This window comes from Crinia signifera, chromosome 4, assembly GCF_055691185.1.
Source record: "Crinia signifera chromosome 4, ASM5569118v1, whole genome shotgun sequence".
NCBI lineage: Eukaryota > Metazoa > Chordata > Amphibia > Anura > Myobatrachidae > Crinia > Crinia signifera.
In genome coordinates this window covers 171765761-171786157 of record NC_139220.1, presented here as the reverse complement: position 1 = coordinate 171786157, position 20397 = coordinate 171765761, and the positions used below count along the sequence as shown (strand labels likewise).

Genomic DNA, 20397 nt, shown 5'->3' with positions numbered 1-20397 from the left:
TACTCCTGGATCTCTCTGCAGCAGTTTATAACATGGACTGAAAAAGTTTGTGAAGTGGATGGCACAGTCTGGTTCAATATTCACAGGGTGTATCACCAGGAGTATACTTATCGGCTCCAGTTCCACTGCCATGTGGTAATTCGTAGGCTTCGATCTTACCTTCTGTCCTATTTGCTGTATGTATGTTACCATATACTGTATGTGAATGAAATAATCAGAGGCCGCGGTCCGGTCTACCACGGTTTTGCAAATTATACTTTTATGTACCTGACCTTTGGTGTGGGTACTAAGAATCCAGCACCAATCTTAACCCCTTCACGACATTTGACGTATATATACGTCATGGCCGGGAAGTACTTCCCGACACATGACGTATATATACGTCATGACTTTAAACTGTCACTGCGTCTCGAGACGCAGTGACAGAGGGACGATGTCTGCTGTCCCTGACAGCAGACATGTCCCTGCATGCCCAGGGGGGGCTGCGATGCCGCCCCCCGTCGGCGATCGCTGTGATTGGCTGTTCAGTGTGAACAGCCATTCACAGCGTTTTCCTGTGTTACCAGCGAATCAGACGCTTGGTAACACAGGTGTCAATCACCGCCGGGCGTCAGGGGGCATGAGGGGGTCATCGGTGACGATGACACCTCACCCCACCCTCACCCCACCTGCCCCCAAGGCTGTGATTGGTCCGTGGGACCCACGGACCAATCACAGCCAAGGCGCGACATTTAAACTACCGGTGACTGCGCTGCAGACGCCATTCCGGTCTGGAGTAGCGTGCAGAGCGGTCACCGTGCCTATCTGCCGTGATACTGACCTGATCCTTGCTCATACTTACCTGATCCTTGCAAATACCTTACCTGATCACTTGATCACTGCTTGTAGCGTGCTGGACGCTTCCTGGATCTGACTTCCTGAGACTTCCTGCTGCTGCTGCAGTGTGATAGAGAGATAGAGAGATAGAGAGAGAGAGATAGAGAGATAGTGACAGAGAGAGCTATATTTTGTGTCTGCTACCCCCCCTTTTTGGGGGTGCAGGGGTTTTTTATATATAAATAACTGTCGCTGCTGCTGCAGTGTCATAGTGATAGATAGTGAGAGATAGTGATAGATAGTGATAGATAGTGAGAGATAGAGAGATTTGTGTCTGCTACCCCCCCTTTTTGGGGGTGCAGGTTTTTTTTCTATATATATAACTGTCAGTGCTGCTGCTGCAGTGTCATAGTGATAGATAGTGATAGATAGTGAGAGATAGAGAGATAGAGAGAGATAGTGACAGAGAGTGATAGAGAGTGTATATTTTGAGTCTGCTACCCCCCCTTTTTGGGGGTGCAGGTTTTTTTTTATACATATAACTGTCAGTGCTGCTGCTGCAGTGTGATAGATAGTGATAGATAGTGATAGATAGTGATAGATAGTGAGAGATAGAGAGAGATAGTGACAGAGAGTGTATATTTTGTGTCTGCTACCCCCGCCTTTTGTGCTGATCACTATATCTGAGGTGATCAGCAACTTTTTGGGGGCGCAGAGGTTTTTTTTTTATATATATACCTGTCAGTTGCTGCCAGTTGCACCAAAGGTTGTGCACCTGCTGCCCCTCACTGGTAATCAGTGTCGCATCACTGATCACCTTTTTTTTTTTTTTGTGGGTGCTGTGTGGTCTTTTTTTAATTTTTTTTTTACACACACTGTGATTTTGTGGGTGTCCTGTGGCCACTGTGCGCTGATCAGTGACGTACATCACTGATCAGCTTTTTCGGCACAGGGTTGATCTTTTTTTTTTATCAAATTCCTGTTGCCTTTGAGCGCTGTTCAGTGACAGACGTTACTGACCAACATCTGTGCTCAATTTTTGGCGCAGGACCTTTTTTTTTGTTTTTTTAACCCCTTCAATTTTTTTTTTTTTTAACCCCTTCAATTTTTTTTTTTTTAACCCCTTCAATTTTTTTTTTTTTGTATAAAGTATTTTTTTTTTCTGCACTACATACACACAACACACTACATACCCCCCGGGTTGAAATAAAGTTTGTACCCCCCCCCCTACACTATACACGTGTTGAAACATTTCACTACCAGTAACACAAAAATAAAAATGTCATCCCAAATGTCATCCCAAATGTCATCCCAGTCATCCAGAAGAATGTATTCAGTGGAGGAGGCATATGCCATGCTTGCTTCTGATTCTGACACAGCCAGTGAGGCAAGCGGGGAATTTGAAGGATTCGTCTTAAGCTCCTCTTCCTCCTCTGGTGATGAGGGACCCCCTCAAAGACGCCCCCGTAGAGCAGCTGAGACCCCCCCCCCAATAATTGATCTCGTATGGACCCCACCACCAGACAATTTTGAGCCCCAGGTTCCTGAGTTTTTGGCCATGCCAGGAATCCAATTTGATTCCACAGGTCTCAGAGAAATTGACTTTTTCAAATTATTTTTCTCTGATGATTTTATAAATTTAATGGTGGACCAAACTAATTTATATGCCCAGCAGTTTATTGCTCAAAACCCCACGTCATCATTTGCTAGGTGGACCCCTGTAGATGCAGTAGAGATGATGACGTTTTGGGGTCTGGTGTTTCATATGGGCATAGTAAAAAAGCCACAAATTAGGCAATATTGGAGTACAGATGTTCTGTACAGCACCCCATTTTACCGTATGGCCATGACTCGGACTCGTTTTGAGGCAATCCATAAATTTATACATTACACCGATAATGCACAGTGCCCACCCAGAGATGATCCCACCTTTGACAGGCTATTCAAAGTCAGGCCGGTCATTGATCATTTCAGTGCCAAATTTGCAGAGCTGTACATCCCTGATAAATGTATTAGCATCGACGAGTCCCTTATACATTTTAAAGGAAGGGTTAAATTCCGCCAGTACCTTCCCAGTAAGAGGGCAAGGTATGGCATAAAAATGTATAAGCTGTGTGAAAGCACCACAGGGTACACCCACAAGTTTAGGGTATATGAAGGGAAGGATTCAAGAATTGAACCGCCAGAATGCCCCCCCTCCCTCGTAGGTGTTAGTGGCAAAATTGTCTGGGATTTAGTGCACCCCTTCCTGGATAAAGGTTATCACCTCTATGTGGATAACTTTTACACCAGCATCCCCCTGTTTAAGGCCCTTGGTTCAAGAGGTACAGCAGCTTGCGGTACTGTGCGCAAGAACCAAAGAGGCCTCCCAAAAACGCACATTGCCCAAGTAATGAGAAGGGGTGAAAGCAGGGGAATATGCACCGAAAATATGTTGTTGGTCAAATATAAGGACAAGAGGGATGTCCTTATACTGACAACAATTCACGGAGACAGTACCACCTCCGTCCCTGTACGAGGTACCAGTACCCACACCTCAAAACCAAATTGTATCCTAGATTACAATAAGTACATGGGCGGAGTGGATCTTTCAGATCAGGTACTGAAGCCGTACAGTGCCCTGCGGAAAACAAATATCTGGTACAAGAAGCTGGCTGTGTATATCATCCAGATGGCACTGTATAACGCTTACGTGCTATTCCGTTCTACCGGCCAGAGGGGGACATTTATGCACTTTCAAGAGGAAGTCATAAAGGGCCTAATATTTGGGAACCAGCAGGCAGAGGGCCCCAGTACTTCTAGTACTGGCCCCCGTATTGTACCAGGGCAGCATTTTCCCAACGAAATCCCCTCCACTGCAAGAAAGGGCAGGACACAAAAAAGGTGCAAAGTTTGCTATAAAAAGGGAATAAGAAAGGAAACTATTTTCCACTGTGAAACTTGCCCCGACAAACCCGGCCTATGTATAAAGGAGTGTTTTAAAAATACCACACATCGATGGATTATTAGGTTCATCATTTCACCGTCCATCGGGGGTCTTGCTAATGCCACATAGCACCCACCATTCATTCCACCAGAATCTGAGCTGCAAAATCCAAAAATTACTCCTTCCCTTCTGAGTCCTGCCATGCACCCAACTGGTATTTTTTGTTCTCATGTGAGGCATTGCCGTACTCTGGAGAAATGGGGGCACATATTTTGGGGTGCTTTGTCTCCTTCATTCCTTGTGAAAATGAAAAATTTTGAGCCAGAAGTACATTTTTGTGTAAAAAAATGTAATTTTTCATTTTCACAGCCCAGTTGTACCAAAATTGGTGAAACCCCTGGGGGTTTGAAATGTACACTATACCCCTAGATGAATTCCCTGAGGGGTGTACTTTGCAAAATGGGGTCACTTGTGGGGGGGTTCCACTGTATTGGCAATGCAACATAGCACCCACCATTCATTCCACCAAAATCTGTGCTGCCAAATCCAAAAATCACTCCTTCCCTTCTGAGTCCTGCCATGCGCCCCACTGGTATTTTTTGGTCACATGTGAGGCATTGCCGTACTCGGGAGAAATGGGGGCACAGATTTTGGGGTGCTTTGTCTCCTTCATTCCTTGTGAAAATGAAAAATTTTGAGCCAGAACTGCATTTTTGTGTAAAAAAATGTAATTTTTCATTTTCAATGCCCAGTTGTATCAAAATTGGTGAAACCCCTGGGGGTTTGAAATGTACACTATACCCCTAGATGAATTCCCTGAGGGGTGTACTTTGCAAAATGGGGTGACTTGTGGGGGGGTTCCACTGTATTGGTGCAACATAGCACCCACCATGTATTCCACCAAAATCTGTGCTGCAAAATCCAAAAATCACTCCTTCCCTTCTGAGTCCTGCCATGCGCCCAACTGGTATTTTTTGGTCACATGTGAGGCATTGCCGTACTCGGGAGAAATTGGGGCACAGATTTTGGGGTGCTTTGTCTCCTTCATTCCTTGTGAAAATGAAAAATTTTGAGCCAGAACTGCATTTTTGTGTAAAAAAATGTAATTTTTCATTTTCACTGCCCAGTTGTACCAAAATTGGTGAAACCCCTGGGGGTTTGAAATGTACACTATACCCCTAGATGAATTCCCTGAGGGGTGTAGTTTGCAAAATGGGGTGACTTGTGGGGGGGTTCCACTGTATTGGTGCTTTGGGAGTCTTGATAATGCAACATGGCACCCACCATTCATTCCACCAAAATCTGTGCTGCCAAATCCAAAAATCACTCCTTCCCTTCTGAGTCCTGCCATGCGCCCAACTGGTATTTTTTGGTCACATGTGAGGCATTGCCGTACTCGGGAGAAATTGGGGCACAGATTTTGGGGTGCTTTGTCTCCTTCATTCCTTGTGAAAATGAAAAATTTTGAGCCAGAACTGCATTTTTGTGTAAAAAAATGTAATTTTTCATTTTCACTGCCCAGTTGTATCAAAATTGGTGAAACCCCTGGGGGTTTGAAATGTACACTATACCCCTAGATGAATTCCCTGAGGGGTGTACTTTGCAAAATGGGGTGACTTGTGGGGGGGTTCCACTGTATTGGTGCTTTGGGAGTCTTGCTAATGCAACATGGCACCCACTATTCATTCCACCAAAATCTGTGCTGCCAAATCCAAAAATCACTCCTTCCCTTCTGAGTCCTGCCATGCGCCCAACTGGTATTTTTTGGTCACATGTGAGGCATTGCCGTACTCGGGAGAAATTGGGGCACAGATTTTGGGGTGCTTTGTCTCCTTCATTCCTTGTGAAAATGAAAAATTTTGAGCCAGAACTGCATTTTTGTGTAAAAAAATGTAATTTTTCATTTTCACTGCCCAGTTGTATCAAAATTGGTGAAACCCCTGGGGGTTTGAAATGTACACTATACCCCTAGATGAATTCCCTGAGGGGTGTACTTTGCAAAATGGGGTGACTTGTGGGGGGGTTCCACTGTATTGGTGCAACATAGCACCCACCATTTATTCCACCAAAATCTGTGCTGCAAAATCCAAAAATCACTCCTTCCCTTCTGAGTCCTGCCATGCGCCCAACTGGTATTTTTTGGTCACATGTGAGGCATTGCCGTACTCAGGAGAAATTGGGGCACAGATTTTGGGGTGCTTTGTCTCCTTCATTCCTTGTGAAAATGAAAAATTTTGAGCCAGAACTGCATTTTTGTGTAAAAAAATGTAATTTTTCATTTTCACTGCCCAGTTGTACCAAAATTGGTGAAACCCCTGGGGGTTTGAAATGTACACTATACCCCTAGATGAATTCCCTGAGGGGTGTAGTTTGCAAAATGGGGTGACTTGTGGGGGGGTTCCACTGTATTGGTGCTTTGGGAGTCTTGATAATGCAACATGGCACCCACCATTCATTCCACCAAAATCTGTGCTGCCAAATCCAAAAATCACTCCTTCCCTTCTGAGTCCTGCCATGCGCCCAACTGGTATTTTTTGGTCACATGTGAGGCATTGCCGTACTCGGGAGAAATTGGGGCACAGATTTTGGGGTGCTTTGTCTCCTTCATTCCTTGTGAAAATGAAAAATTTTGAGCCAGAACTGCATTTTTGTGTAAAAAAATGTAATTTTTCATTTTCACTGCCCAGTTGTATCAAAATTGGTGAAACCCCTGGGGGTTTGAAATGTACACTATACCCCTAGATGAATTCCCTGAGGGGTGTAGTTTGCAAAATGGGGTGACTTGTGGGGGGGTTCCACTGTATTGGTGCTTTGGGAGTCTTGCTAATGCAACATGGCACCCACTATTCATTCCACCAAAATCTGTGCTGCCAAATCCAAAAATCACTCCTTCCCTTCTGAGTCCTGCCATGCGCCCAACTGGTATTTTTTGGTCACATGTGAGGCATTGCCGTACTCGGGAGAAATTGGGGCACAGATTTTGGGGTGCTTTGTCTCCTTCATTCCTTGTGAAAATGAAAAATTTTGAGCCAGAACTGCATTTTTGTGTAAAAAAATGTAATTTTTCATTTTCACTGCCCAGTTGTATCAAAATTGGTGAAACCCCTGGGGGTTTGAAATGTACACTATACCCCTAGATGAATTCCCTGAGGGGTGTACTTTGCAAAATGGGGTGACTTGTGGGGGGGTTCCACTGTATTGGTGCAACATAGCACCCACCATTTATTCCACCAAAATCTGTGCTGCAAAATCCAAAAATCACTCCTTCCCTTCTGAGTCCTGCCATGCGCCCAACTGGTATTTTTTGGTCACATGTGAGGCATTGCCGTACTCGGGAGAAATTGGGGCACAGATTTTGGGGTGCTTTGTCTCCTTCATTCCTTGTGAAAATGAAAAATTTTGAGCCAGAACTGCATTTTTGTGTAAAAAAATGTAATTTTTCATTTTCACTGCCCAGTTGTATCAAAATTGGTGAAACCCCTGGGGGTTTGAAATGTACACTATACCCCTAGATGAATTCCCTGAGGGGTGTACTTTGCAAAATGGGGTGACTTGTGGGGTGGTTCCACTGTATTGGTGCTTTGGGAGTCTTGCTAATGCAACATGGCACCCACCATTCATTCCACCAAAATCTGTGCTGCCAAATCCAAAAATCACTCCTTCCCTTCTGAGTCCTGCCATGCGCCCAACTGGTATTTTTTGGTCACATGTGAGGCATTGCCGTACTCGGGAGAAATTGGGGCACAGATTTTGGGGTGCTTTGTCTCCTTCATTCCTTGTGAAAATGAAAAATTTTGAGCCAGAACTGCATGTTTGTGTAAAAAAATGTAATTTTCCATTTTCACATCCCAGTTGTACCAAAATTGGTGAAACCCCTGGGGGTTTGAAATGTACACTATACCCCTAGATGAATTCCCTGAGGGGTGTAGATTGCAAAATGGGGTCACTTGTGGGGGGGTTCCTAACTTTTAGCATCTTATGGTGCCTAGAAACCTACATGGTGCCTAAAAAAAAATCTCATAAAAAGGAGGCTCCAAAATCAAGTAGGTGCTCCTTCTATTATGAAGCCTGTGGTTTGGTCAACGTGCACACTAGGGCCACATATAGGATATTTTTGAAAACAAAAGAATTGGGGGAATCAATTTTTAGTCACATTTCTCTAGTAAAATCTACTGTATTCGTTAGAAAAATGTATTAAAATTGAAACTCTGCAAAAAAAAAGAAATTTTGAAATTTCACCTACACTTTGTTTTAATTCCTGTGAAACACCTAAAGGGTTAACAAACTTCCAAACTGCTGTTTTGAATACTGTGAGGGGTGCAGTTTTTGAAATGGCATCATTTATGGGGGTGTCTCACATACAAGTCCCTCAAAGTCACATCAGAACTGAACTGGTCCCTAAAAAAATCAGTGTTTGAAATTTTCTTGAAAATTTGAGAATTTGCTAGTCATATTTGAAGCCTCCTAGTGTCCAAAAAAATGAAAAGGAAGTTGAAATAATGATTGCTACATAAAGTAGACATATGGTCTTTGTTAGTTATTAACTATTTTGAGTGGTATGATTATTTGTCTCACAAGCAGAAAATGTGACATTTTGCATATTGCTAAATTTTCCATTTTTTCACGATATTTTGGTATTTTTCACAAAAAAACACAGACTGTATCGACCAAAATTTACCACTAACTTGAAGTACAATGTGTCACGAAAAAACAATCTCAAAATCACTGGGATAAGTAAAAGCAAAAAAAAGTTATCCCCACTTAAGTGAGACATGTCAGATTTGAAAAAAAGGGCTCTGTCATGAAGGCACAAACTGGCTCTGTCATGAAGGGGTTAAAAGACTGTATATCCGAGTTACAGGAGGGTATAGGTGCCAATTGATTCTGACTGAATCCTGATGAAAAAAGGCTCTTATGATGGAAACTCGCAACCAAATGACTAAACTGTAGCTTTGCCAACCAAATGGACTTAAGCTTGTGGATTCCAATCATTAATTCTTAATGCTTTCCTCTGAAGAACATGAGCAGAATAAACTCTTAAGTCACCCAGATGTTTTTCCTACACCCATACATACATTTGTATGCTTACATTTGGGCTACTGCAGTGCCCTTCACCTGGTTATCACAGCAGAAGCATTACATCTCGTGCAGCTGGTAGAAAAAATGCAGAAGCCAGGTTGTTATCTAACCAGCCAATTCCTGACACATAACCCGCATTCTGTACTCTCCACTGTCTACCTGTAAGATGGCAATTCCAGGCTGCCTGTAAGATGGCAATTCCATTTCAACATTTTCTTTATGGCTTTTGAAGACTTAAATAACCCCAGGTACTTGAATCTGCTTCTGATTCTTTACAGACCGCTTTGTTACTTTCATCCACATTACTATGTACTCAAATGTAATTTGGGGCTCAAGTTTTTAGTTCTGTCCAAATGAATCCAAATGAATCCAAATCATTGTGCCTATGGTATGAAGATAGTGCTAGGCTTTTCCATAGCACTGTAATTCTTTTTATATCTGATGTTTTCCTATAAAATGGCAATGTGTAGGTCATATGGAGTTCTGCATCCATTTTAAAAGCATTAAGCCTCTCTGGCTTTGTGTCATTGTGTGATCGGAGAGTGCCTTCAATACTTGCAATATCTGTAATCTACATTACGTAGCTAACATAACCTGTACAGTCCATAGAGTTGAATATTTCTTGCAGTTGGAAATGTTTAGCTTGTGATGAAGAATAACTCATTTCTGCAGGATACTTTAGACCTGCAGAAATATGTCTGCATTGTTATATATCATACTGTAGCAGCTGGAAAATTGGAGTAATCAGATAACATGATAAATTGTAATGAGAGTATACAAGATGTCTTGGCTTCCCAAGCTGTTTTATGCTATTGTTATCGATGTGTAACCTGAGTTCTCCTTGACTAAAAATATACTTTGGTGCAGGAAATATTGAGCAAGCCACGCTTGACAGTTTATGCTTCACAGTGAGACAGGCAGATTCTTCAAGCTGCAATTTGCATCTGAATTGACATTCCATGAGGTATGTAATTAATGAAAATCCCTGCCCTTTGATTGGCTGTGGAGTATGTGCCTGGTGGTTCTAGACCCTGTTATGCTTCATTACGTCACACTCCGGGCAGTGTCAAAACCTGATACTGACATTGAAGAGAAAAGAGTGATGATCATGCCGGGGGAATCAATGCTTTCATCCCTTTGCGTTGTTGAAAATGACTTCTAAATCTGGAATTAATAATGCGAAAAAGGTCACCCCATCCAATAATGGTGAGTACGGTTTAAGCAGGGTAAAACTCCAGTCTGAAACAGGCTAAGGTTTTCTTGTGAATTGTATTATTCTCTTCTTTTCCAAAACAATCCTGTAAAAGTGATGAATTTTAGTAATTATTTAGGAACTTAGAAATACATGCATGTACTTATCTGTGTAATAATTTGTTACATTAAAATTTAAAATCATACATGCTGATTGTAATTATTATTACAATAATAAATGTTAGCAAAATAGTTCCATTAGTTTGTTGCGGTGAATGTTTCTTCCATACAATTTTCTGTACAGGTGATTGTTAGTTTTGATTTTTTTTGTGACATTTTCTTTATCATGTGTTCCAAAATAAACCAAGACTTTTTCTTAATAAATGCTACAAGATCCTGTAATGATGTGCAGATATCATGGTGGCTTTTAGGGTTTTCATGTTTTGGATTAATGTGCTGCCTCGATGGGCTTTTTGCCTCTTTGAGAGTGTTACTGGAGGGCAGCTGTGAATTGGAAAAATTCTTGTTTCATAAATGATTTAAAGTTCTTGCCATTTTTTTGCTTGCTGTGTCGTTAGTTGCTTTTTATGTGCTTGAGAGCTTTGTATTAGATTTTTAATTGAGATATTACCATGTCTGAAATACTCTGTTCCCAGTGTGTGATTTTAGCATCAAACAACTGTAATATACTATGAATAATGTTTAGCGCATTAAGGTACTTTCCATAAATGTGATCATGTTTTATGATCCTGTATGGTTTATCAACTAAGTTACAGTATAATATTGTATAATCTAAGTAAGTTTTGGTGCGACACATGTAATGGGTATATTTTACATCTTTTATAGATGGAGGAACAAAAAAGTAGGCATGGAGTCAACAACATCATTAAATGTCAATATTTGAGGCTATTTAATTTGTATACTATAAATCTGTTAACTTCTGAAACATTTTTCCTCTTATTTCATTATTTTTACATATGTGAGGGGCTTAACTATTGTGATCAATGCTGTAGACTTTAACGTGGAGGACTGTGTCCAGGATAATAAAAATGAGATAAACTAAGAATTGTCTCCATAACTATGAACCTTGTTCCCTAATGAGAAGTTGTTTCAGGCGCATGTAGGATATGATTGAAGCAGTTGGTTTTTAGAGCGTACTTGAAGAATTATAGGTTGGGAGGATCAGGCAAGGTAGGATATGGAATAGTTAGCACTGTGACAAAAGTCCTTAGAGGGTGATTGACTTGTTTGTAGCTTCGTAATACCCCTGAAGCTAATCAACTGTTTGCATGTCCAGCCCTGTCTCGCACAAGAATTCATGAGATTAGCATTGTTAAACAGCTTCTCAAATGCCAAATTCAGGCGCGCTGCAGTTACGATACACCCGCATATTTGTTTTAAAGGATGATTTGACAAGACATTGCAAGAGACCTGATTTGGGGACTGTGTGGAGTCAAGGATGAAACAAGGCAGTGGGCTTGGGGGAACAGGACTGAGTGCAGTGATGTTAACTGTAAGTGAAACTGGAAAAGGGTTGAAAGATAATGAGCATTTTGGATATGTGGCACTTTTTGTAGCATTTAGGTAGAGCTGGTAGGAAAGTTAGAGGTGACTAAAAAGGCCAGGTGATGGCTTAGGTAGATTTGCATGTTTGTAAGAATTTAGATTTTGTGCGAAGTGGAAGAGAGAAGATGACCTTGTTTCCAGTAACAAGTAAAAGAAGGGAAATAAGTAATAATGAGTGAAGAAAAAGGTAATTGGAGGAGAAGTAGGGTGTAGGGCAGGCTTTCTCAACCACGGTCCTCAAGGCACACCAACAGTGCAGGTTTTAGTGATATCCAGGCTTCAGCACAGATGATTTAATCAGAATCACTCAGGTACTAATTAAGTCACCTGTGCTCAAGCCTGGATTTCTACAAAACCTGCACTGTTGGTGTGCCTTGAGGACCGTGGTTGGGAAAGCCTGGTGTAGGGTGATAGATCTGGCAGCATACATTTCAAAGTTACTGGCAATGTCATAGACATTGAGTAGGAAGAGGAATGCAGTGGAGGTGGGAAGAGAGGCGAGTTGGCAGCAAGGGGACAATTTTTTGGACTAGGTTAATCTTGGGTATCTAAAGCAGGTTTGCTTGGCCACAGTGGTCAGAATATATTTATAGTAGAGGAAATCATTGCCAGGGTTTACGTTTGGATTGTGCTAAATGTGGCTACAACATGGAGCTAACACATCCAAAGCTGTTATACATGCACTGTTGTAGACTAAGACTGCAGACATAGGATTGAGGAATGGTTCAAGTGAGGCTTGGAAGAGAAATTGGTCAATACCTTTATGGTTGTCACTGCACAGTTCCATAAATATTAGGACATTTACACACAATTCTCATATTTTGGGCTCTATACGCCACCACAATGGGTTTGAAATTAACCAAATAAGATTTGATTTAACAGCAGACTTTTAGATTTAATTTCAGAGTATTTACATTGAAATCAGAGTAAATGTGTAGGAATTACAACGGTATCTATATGTGCCTCCCACTTTTTAAGGGACCAAAAGTAATAGGACAAACGAAACAATCCTAAATCAAACTTTCACTTTTTAGTACCTGTACATTGTTGCAAGCCTGGAATGCATAGACATCAACGGACACTGGGTTTTATCCCTGGTGATGCTTTGCCATTCCTCTACTGCAAATTCAGTTCCTGCTTGTTTTTGGGATATTTTGCCTTCAGTTTTGTCTTCATCAAGTGAAATGCATGCTCAATCAGATTCATGCCAGGTGATTGACTTGGCCATTGCATAACATTCCACTTATTTGCCTTAAAAAAACTCTATGGGCGAAATGTAATGGGTGGGGATTTTTTTTTTTGGGCGGGGTTTTTTCCCGCAAAATATGCCGTTTTCGGGCATTTCCCGAAAATCGCATATTTTATAGGGTGCGATTCGCGGCTAAATCGCACATATTGAAGTGGTGATTTTTAGTCACACTTCAATTCGCATCCAGATGTTTTCCCAATGGAAAGCATCTAACTCGCACATGTAATAGGGTGCGATTTTTGGTAAAGTTTACCAAAAATCGCCAAAAAATTAGACCAGGTCCTGGCTGGCGAATTTGACCGAACCATGCACAGATCATTGTGATCTGTGCATGGTTCTGTCCAAAAAAAGGGTTAAAAATAAAAAATGGAAAAAAAAATGCGTGGGGTCGCCCCTCCTGAGCATAACCAGCCCCGGGCTGAAAGAGCTGGTCCTGGTTTCATAAAATCACAGAAACAACCAAGTCGGGGTTCCGTGGATTTTATAAAACCAGCACCAGGCTCCCAAATCCCCCTTCGGCCTCACTGAAGCTCAAGGTTGATCTCAGTCGAACCCAAATCGCTGGGCCTTCAATTTGATACCAGGCTGGATCCATATGGGTTAATTGGTTCCCGGGATATTGAGGTTAAACCGTTTTAATTTCTTAAATGTAATTTCATGACTGTTTATGTTCTTTGAGGGCAGATTTCTCTGGAACCGAACAGCCCAGTTTCACGGGACCAAAATCATTCGAAGCCAACTCAAAAGCTCTTCAATATGATACTGGTCTCATGTAAATGGGTCAGTTGGTTCCGAAGATATAGCTGGTTGGTTAAAGGGGGGTAGGGAGAGGGGAGTGGTTGTCTCTTCCCCTCACACCAGAAAATGCAGGGACTAGGCTGGTGTATAAGGGGTCAGCCTGGGAATGTCCCTGCATGATCCTGGGACCATATTCCTGGGTAAATCCCTGCATTTTCTGTTGTGAAAGGGGTATTATTTCAAACAGCCGTGACCTGCAGTGCTCTGAATACAGCCGGGCAGCCCCCTGCTCTCTGCCCAGCTGTCAATGACTGTCACCCCTGCAGCTTCCGCTCCAATTCTTCTCCCCGCTTTCACCTCAGCGCCCCCCCCCCCTTTAATCATGTGGTGCCGGCACCCGGCGTGCTTCCCCGACGTCACGCACAACAACAGCGCGCACAATATTTCCAATGTCCACTCGGCTAGAGGGGACACTGGGAGGGGAGTGGGAGCGTGCTCTGCGCTGCGCTCTGCTCCTCTCCCCTTAGAAGCAGCTGCACCGCTCTCCATCTCTCCCTGCAGCAGCAGCGAAGGCTCATATAAAAGTTTACAGTAAGTGGCACTTTTGGGGGCATTGCTTAAGGGATGCTACAAATGACGGTATGTGGGGCATTACACATAATGTGTGGCTTAATGTGTAAGGGGCATTAAGGTGTGCAGCATCATGTGTAAGCAGCATTATGTGTGCAGCATCATGTGTAATGGGTACTATGGTGCGCAGCATCATGTGTAATGGGTACTATGGTGTGCAGCATCATGTGTAATGGGTACTTTTTTGTGCGGCATCATGTGTAATGGGTACTGTGGTGTGCGGCATCATGTGTAATGGGTACTATGGTGCCATCAAGCAAGAACCCCCTAGCATTGAGCACGTAGGTAAGCAGCACTTATGTGGCAAATATGTAATGGGCATTACGGTTTGTTATATAGTATGTAATGGGCATCATGATGTGTGGCACAATGTGTAATGGGCATTATGGTGTGTGGCCTTATGTGCAATTGGCATTACGGCGTGTGGCTTTGTGTAATGGGTATTACAGAGTTTGCTAAAATGTGTAATGGGCATTACTGTGTATGGTCTAAAGTGTAATACCACACCCCTTTTTGTGATGCCACGCCTCCTTCCCATGAGGCCACGTTCCCTTTTTGCCACGCTGCTAAACTGCACAAAGGTCCCCCGGCTATTATGTCTAGATCTAGGACCACCCATTACCATATTTCTAGATTCGCCTATGTAAGTCCTACACCATTCACCTGATTTGGATGTAAATACCCCCAAATTATTCTGCAGTTAAATCACATCTTGGCTCATTTCAAACCCATTGTGGTGGTGTATGAGCCCAAAATATGAGAATTGTATCAATGTCCCAATATTTAAAAACCTGACTGTATATGCATGGATTATTTTGGTGAATCTAGTGCAGTGCAGTCATGTAGTTTGGCATATAGGGGAGATGTGGATGCAGTATAGTGATGTAGTGCAGCGTATAGGGCAGATGTAGTGATGTAGTGTGGAATAAAGGGTGGATGTAGTGTGGCGTAGTGTTTCCGCTAGGCTGTTTTTAAAGGGCACAATGCGCCCTGCCCGATTGGCAGCGCCCCGCTAAAACAGCCTGCCTCCCATTCCTTTGGTGGTACCGGGGAAGCCCGGCGCTGCAGTAGATAGCGATGCCCGGCACTTCCCCGGCAGTGCAGAGCCTTAGGGGCGATCGGGCCTGCCCCCTTCAGTGATGGCCGTCACGGCGGCAGCCGGGCCGGCCCCTTTTTATCACGGCGCGGCCCGGGCACGGCCCTTTTATGGCGGCGACGGCCCGGGACCGCCCAGAACAGTGCCGTTGCCGGCCTGATCCGCCCCCTTGATGCTGCCCCCGTGTAGCGGCGCCCTGCCCGCCCCTGTTCCTAGAAGGAACACTAGTAGTGATGTAGTGCGGAGTATAGGGTGGATGTAGTATAGTGATATAGGGCAGCGTATAGGGGATATGTAGTGTGGAGTAAAGGGCGGATGTAGTGTAGTGTTGTAGTGCGGAGTATAGGGTGGATGTAGTGTAGTGATGTAGTGCGGAGTATAGAGTGGAGTAGTATAGTGATATAGGGCAGCGTATAGGGCATATGTAGTGATGTAGTGTGGAGTAACGGTTGGATGTAGTGTATTGTTGTAGTGCAGAGTATAGGGTGGATGTAGTGTAGTGATGTACTGCGGAGTATAAGCTGGAGTAGTATAGTGATATAGGGCAGCCTATAGGATATATGTAGTGATGTAGTGCGGAGTATAGGGTGGATGCAGTGTAGTGTTGTAGTGCAGAGTATAGGGTGGATGTAGTGTAGTGATGTAGTGTGGAGTATAGAGTGGATGTTTTTAGTGATGTAGTGTGGTGTATAGGGGATATTTAGTGATGTAGTGTGGAGTATAAGTTGGATGCAGTGTAGGGATGTAGCGCTGTGTATGGCGGGTATGTAGTAATGTAGTGCAGAGTTTAGGTTGTAAGTAATGTAGGGATGTGCACCGACATATAGGGGAATATACTGTACTGATTTAGAGCGGTATATTGATGGGATGTTGTGTAGTAGTAATGTAGTGTAGTTTATAGAGGGGTGTGGTGTAGTGATATACTGTGGCATATGAAAGGTCCGACATCAAAGCCAGGGTGGATAGGCCAACAGGATAGATGAGCGTGGCTACATCTGTAAATGTATTTGTATTAAGCCTGAAGGTGTGTCTGGACCGTTTGCAGGACAGGTCACGCTGGATGCATGACATCACATGCAGCTGTTGTGGTGGGAACAAACCCAGCTCTACACCTGCCTTCGCAACTATGCTGCGCAGGAAGGGGCTACCCTAAAGATGCAATACGATTGCAGACTATTGCAGTCGTGTTTCGGGAAGGACCTGGAATGTGGAATCACCTTTCCTTGTGCTGGGCTGCATACTAGTTACTCGCAAAACTACAACTCATGCTAAATTAGGCCTTTGTTGTTTGTAGCTTTCTGTCTGTTTTTAGTTGCAACTGAGTTCTGCAATTGCAGTTTTCTCCTAAGGGCCATTGATGCACTGTCCAGCAGATAGCCAGGGAGTTGCGGCATCAGGCATCTGGGGTTGGCCTGACCTATTCAAGAGTACGCTAGCATGTAGAGTGTCAGCCATCAGATGGAAACCGCACTAGGTCAGAATTTGTTCTTTTGGCAGAACATATAAGGGAATTATATCTGGGAGAGGCCTCTCAAGATATTGTGATCCTAGGTTCTAGGATATCCACATCTGCTATTACAGCCAGATGCACTCTTTGACTCCATTCTTGGCAAGTTGAAGCAGTCCCTTCCTTACAAAGGGGATGCTCTTTTTTGGGTCTGAACTTGACAAGCTCATCTCCCAGGCGACTGGAGTGAAGTCCACTTTTTTACTTTCAGCTGCTACCGCCCCCAAAAGAACATTCCATGGACAATCTTTTAGGGCTTTCTTCAAGTCCAACATGTGTACTGCTTAAATTGGACTCAGCGGTATAACTAGTGGCAGTGCAACCAGTGGATTGCATCAGGGTCCAAAGGCATCAAAGCTGTCATCAGCTGGCATCCTGACTTATTACAGTACACTGCAGCCATAACAAAGAAGAAGGCAATCCAGCCAGACAAGAGGAGGAGTTCGGTCCCTTTCACTCACATCTCCTTCTCCTCACCCAATCTTACACTACTGTTACAGGTGGTCCGATGTTGCGATCTAGTGACCAGTTGTAGTGCAAAAACAAGAGAATAGCCTGTCCATCTGCTTTGCTAGATATTAGATCATCACACTAAATATTATTACATCAGCCTATCAAGGCACTGGGGGCAGGAGGATGCCCCTGCATTACTCACCTGCTGGAACTCTCCCAATTTTCTTTCGCTGCTCAATGCCTATTATTTTACATGTTATGTTCAGTTGTTACTGCTGTAAAAACGTTGTATATCGTAATTCAGGTTGAACATGATATGCAGTGCATGAGCGAGTACAGTGGTAGTGCAGATAGTATGCATGCATGTGCACTCACAACAAAAAACTACATTAAGTGATTATAAAATATTGCGGTATTTGTGTATAATCACGGCGCCCACAATGTTGAACTTAGTACATTGCATGCATCGCATGCGATATAGCGGCATGCGATGCGATGCAATGCGATCCGATTTTTAATCGTACAAGCTTACAATGTTAAATGCACCCCCATTGTCAACGCCACCCCCCACTATCAACGGCAAACCGAAGAGCTCGCCACACTTTCTAAAATCAACTCCACGCCAACGTGGATAGTGGGGGTATGAAAAGGTCGGAGGACGCATACTGCCGCCCCTCGCAGGCTCGCGGCGCTCGCCACGCTTTGGGTTGTCGTTGATAGTTGGGGTGGCGTTGACAATGGGGGGGCATTTAACATTCTGGGGGCATTTAACATTGTATGCACCCATCAGGGTGCTTGTACAATTAAAAATCGCATGCGATCGCATCGCATGCCATTTACTGGCATGCGATGTGATATTTAATTGTACATTTTGCCTTTTTTCACGCGAAAATCGCATCGCATACCCTATTTAGTGGTATGCGATTCGATGCGATGGGCGCCGTGATAATACACAAGTACCAATATTGCACTACTGCAGTGGATCTACAAGAGTTTGTGTATATACAAGGTCCAATCTATGTGTAGTGTGATATAGCCAAGGTACAAAATATTTTTTTTCTAGAATCTAGCTTTTATTTTTTTTTCCATGTCAGATTTTGCTCAAGCAACAAGGTCAATTCATGTGTTTCCATACCTTTATTGTAATACTGGCACACAATATACTGTAGATGCATTGCAGTGTTCGGTACTTGTTTCCTAGCACAGTGCCTGTGATTTTGATTGTATCCATCGGATCCTAAAAAATTGCGTTGATCGCATCGCATGCAACCAAATTGCATGCGATGCGATCTATGCAATTTTTACATCGGAACCAATGTAAATTGGTCCCTGAGACCCAATTTTACATTGGGCCCAATGTTAAATGCCCCCCAGACCCCAATTTTCATTGTATACCCACCCTTATGGGTCAAATGCCCCCCCATTGTTAACGGCACCCCACGACAAACGCCAACCCGAAGCGTGGCGAGCGCAGCGGTACGCGTCCTCCGACCTTTTCATACCCCCACTATCCACGTCGGCATGCCTTAACTTAAGGCATGCGATGGACGCGATTTTTTAATTGTCGGGGAAAAGGCTAAAAATAGCCCTGAAATCGCGTTGGTCGCGTCCATCGCATACCTTAAGTTAAGGTATGCGATCACCTGCGACAGGCGCCGTGCTAGGAAACAAGTACCCAGTGTTCCCCAAAATTCTCTCCCGCTCCCTTCCCGTCTTCTGTTTTATTCCAGAGAACTGATTGTTGTTTCCTCTTCAAGTCTGTGACATATTCCCTCTTCTATCCCCTCACTAAAACTCATTTCACATATGTGACCTGGGAATTTCCCTGGTCTATCAAGCTGGAAAGCATGTTTGTGGACCTAAACAAATACCAGAACTCAGTTGATGCACATTCGTGTGCAAAAATCTTGTATTTTTATGTGTGAAAGGGTTTTTAACTCTAACAAATCAGTTCCTAACTGTCATGTATTTGAAAAAGACAGGAGCTAATTGGTTGGAGCTCCATTCAAGATGAGTAATGTGTGATAACAAAGAATATCACTCATTGTTAAATATGCTCTTAAACTCATCCACTCAGGCCTGCAGGTGGGGCAGGTGTAACCAGGGACGGAGCTACCAGTAGGCAGCTTTAGGCAGCTGCTGCGCTGGAGGGCACCCCTTAATTCTGCCCAACATTTAATTATATTGATTTTGGGGGCATCCACATTTCACCCAGCCCCCAAAAACAAATCCGTGGTTTCCAGTGGTAAGGGCAGACGGAGGGAGAGGAGGAGGCAGCAGCGGGTGGCAGGGCTAGAAGAGGGAGGAAAGGAACACTGGACTGCAGCAATCTGCATCTGTTCACCTGCCCGCCCCTTAGCAGCAGCATCGCAGTTGTCATTCCTCCCATCCGTCCCTTAGCTGCAGCAGCGTCCTTAATCCCGCCCGTCCGTCCATTACCAGCAGCAGCGTCAATCCTGCCAAAGGCGCTATGGAGCTGACAGAAGTAACGGTTACGAGTGTCTTCCCACAGGCCCGGCGACAGGATGGTGAAAATAATACACCCGGACCCAAGCCTCAATGGGGTCCCCATGTTCAGGCAGGCAGTCTAGGGCAGTAAGTATTACCTTTACTCTTGATACTGGTCATTCTCCTTCCCCATGTATTGGCTCACTCCGGGGAGAGACATTTTGGAGGGGGACACATTGCTCTGTTTATGGACTTCCCTCATAATGTATGATTGCCATCACCTGTTTCACACAGGTTGATTGCCATTACCTGTGTTGAAGCGCCTTTCTAATCAATCAACCTGTGTGAAACAGGTGATGGCAATCATTAATTAAGGGAGAAGTCCAGAAACAGAGCAATGTGTCCCTCCTGGAGAGGGTCATGTTGGGAGGTATGCAGCTGTATCAAACTTCAAAAGTGATAAATTGGAGAGTGATAAACAACCAGCCAATCAGCTGCTACCTGTCATTTTTCAAACCCAGCCTGTGACATGGTAGGTAGGAGCTGATTGGCTAGTTGTGTATCACTCTCAATTTTATCTCGGCAGATAAGAACCACTTGGCCCATCTAGTCTGCCCCTTTTTGATGCTTGATACATCTGGCCCTGGCTCTGAGCGTGAGATAATTAGAAAGTGAGAGATTTGGTAAGAAATCTCCAG

General features: G+C 43.7%; 1 protein-coding gene across 2 annotated transcripts in view; it reads left to right on the top strand.

Annotated features, from left to right (window-relative positions):
- PRKAR2B (protein kinase cAMP-dependent type II regulatory subunit beta) overlaps positions 1-20397 on the top strand; it is a 131208-nt gene that overhangs the window by 22134 nt on the left and 88677 nt on the right. The window contains exon 1 of one of the 2 annotated variants that reach the window (XM_083182975.1): positions 9925-10027. The exons of the other annotated variant lie outside the window; for it this stretch is intronic. Coding sequence (XP_083039101.1) covers positions 9973-10027 — 55 coding nt within the window. The 5' untranslated portion in view covers positions 9925-9972. Of the gene's footprint in view, positions 1-9924; positions 10028-20397 lie in introns of those variants that run through there. 2 annotated transcript variants of the gene reach the window in all.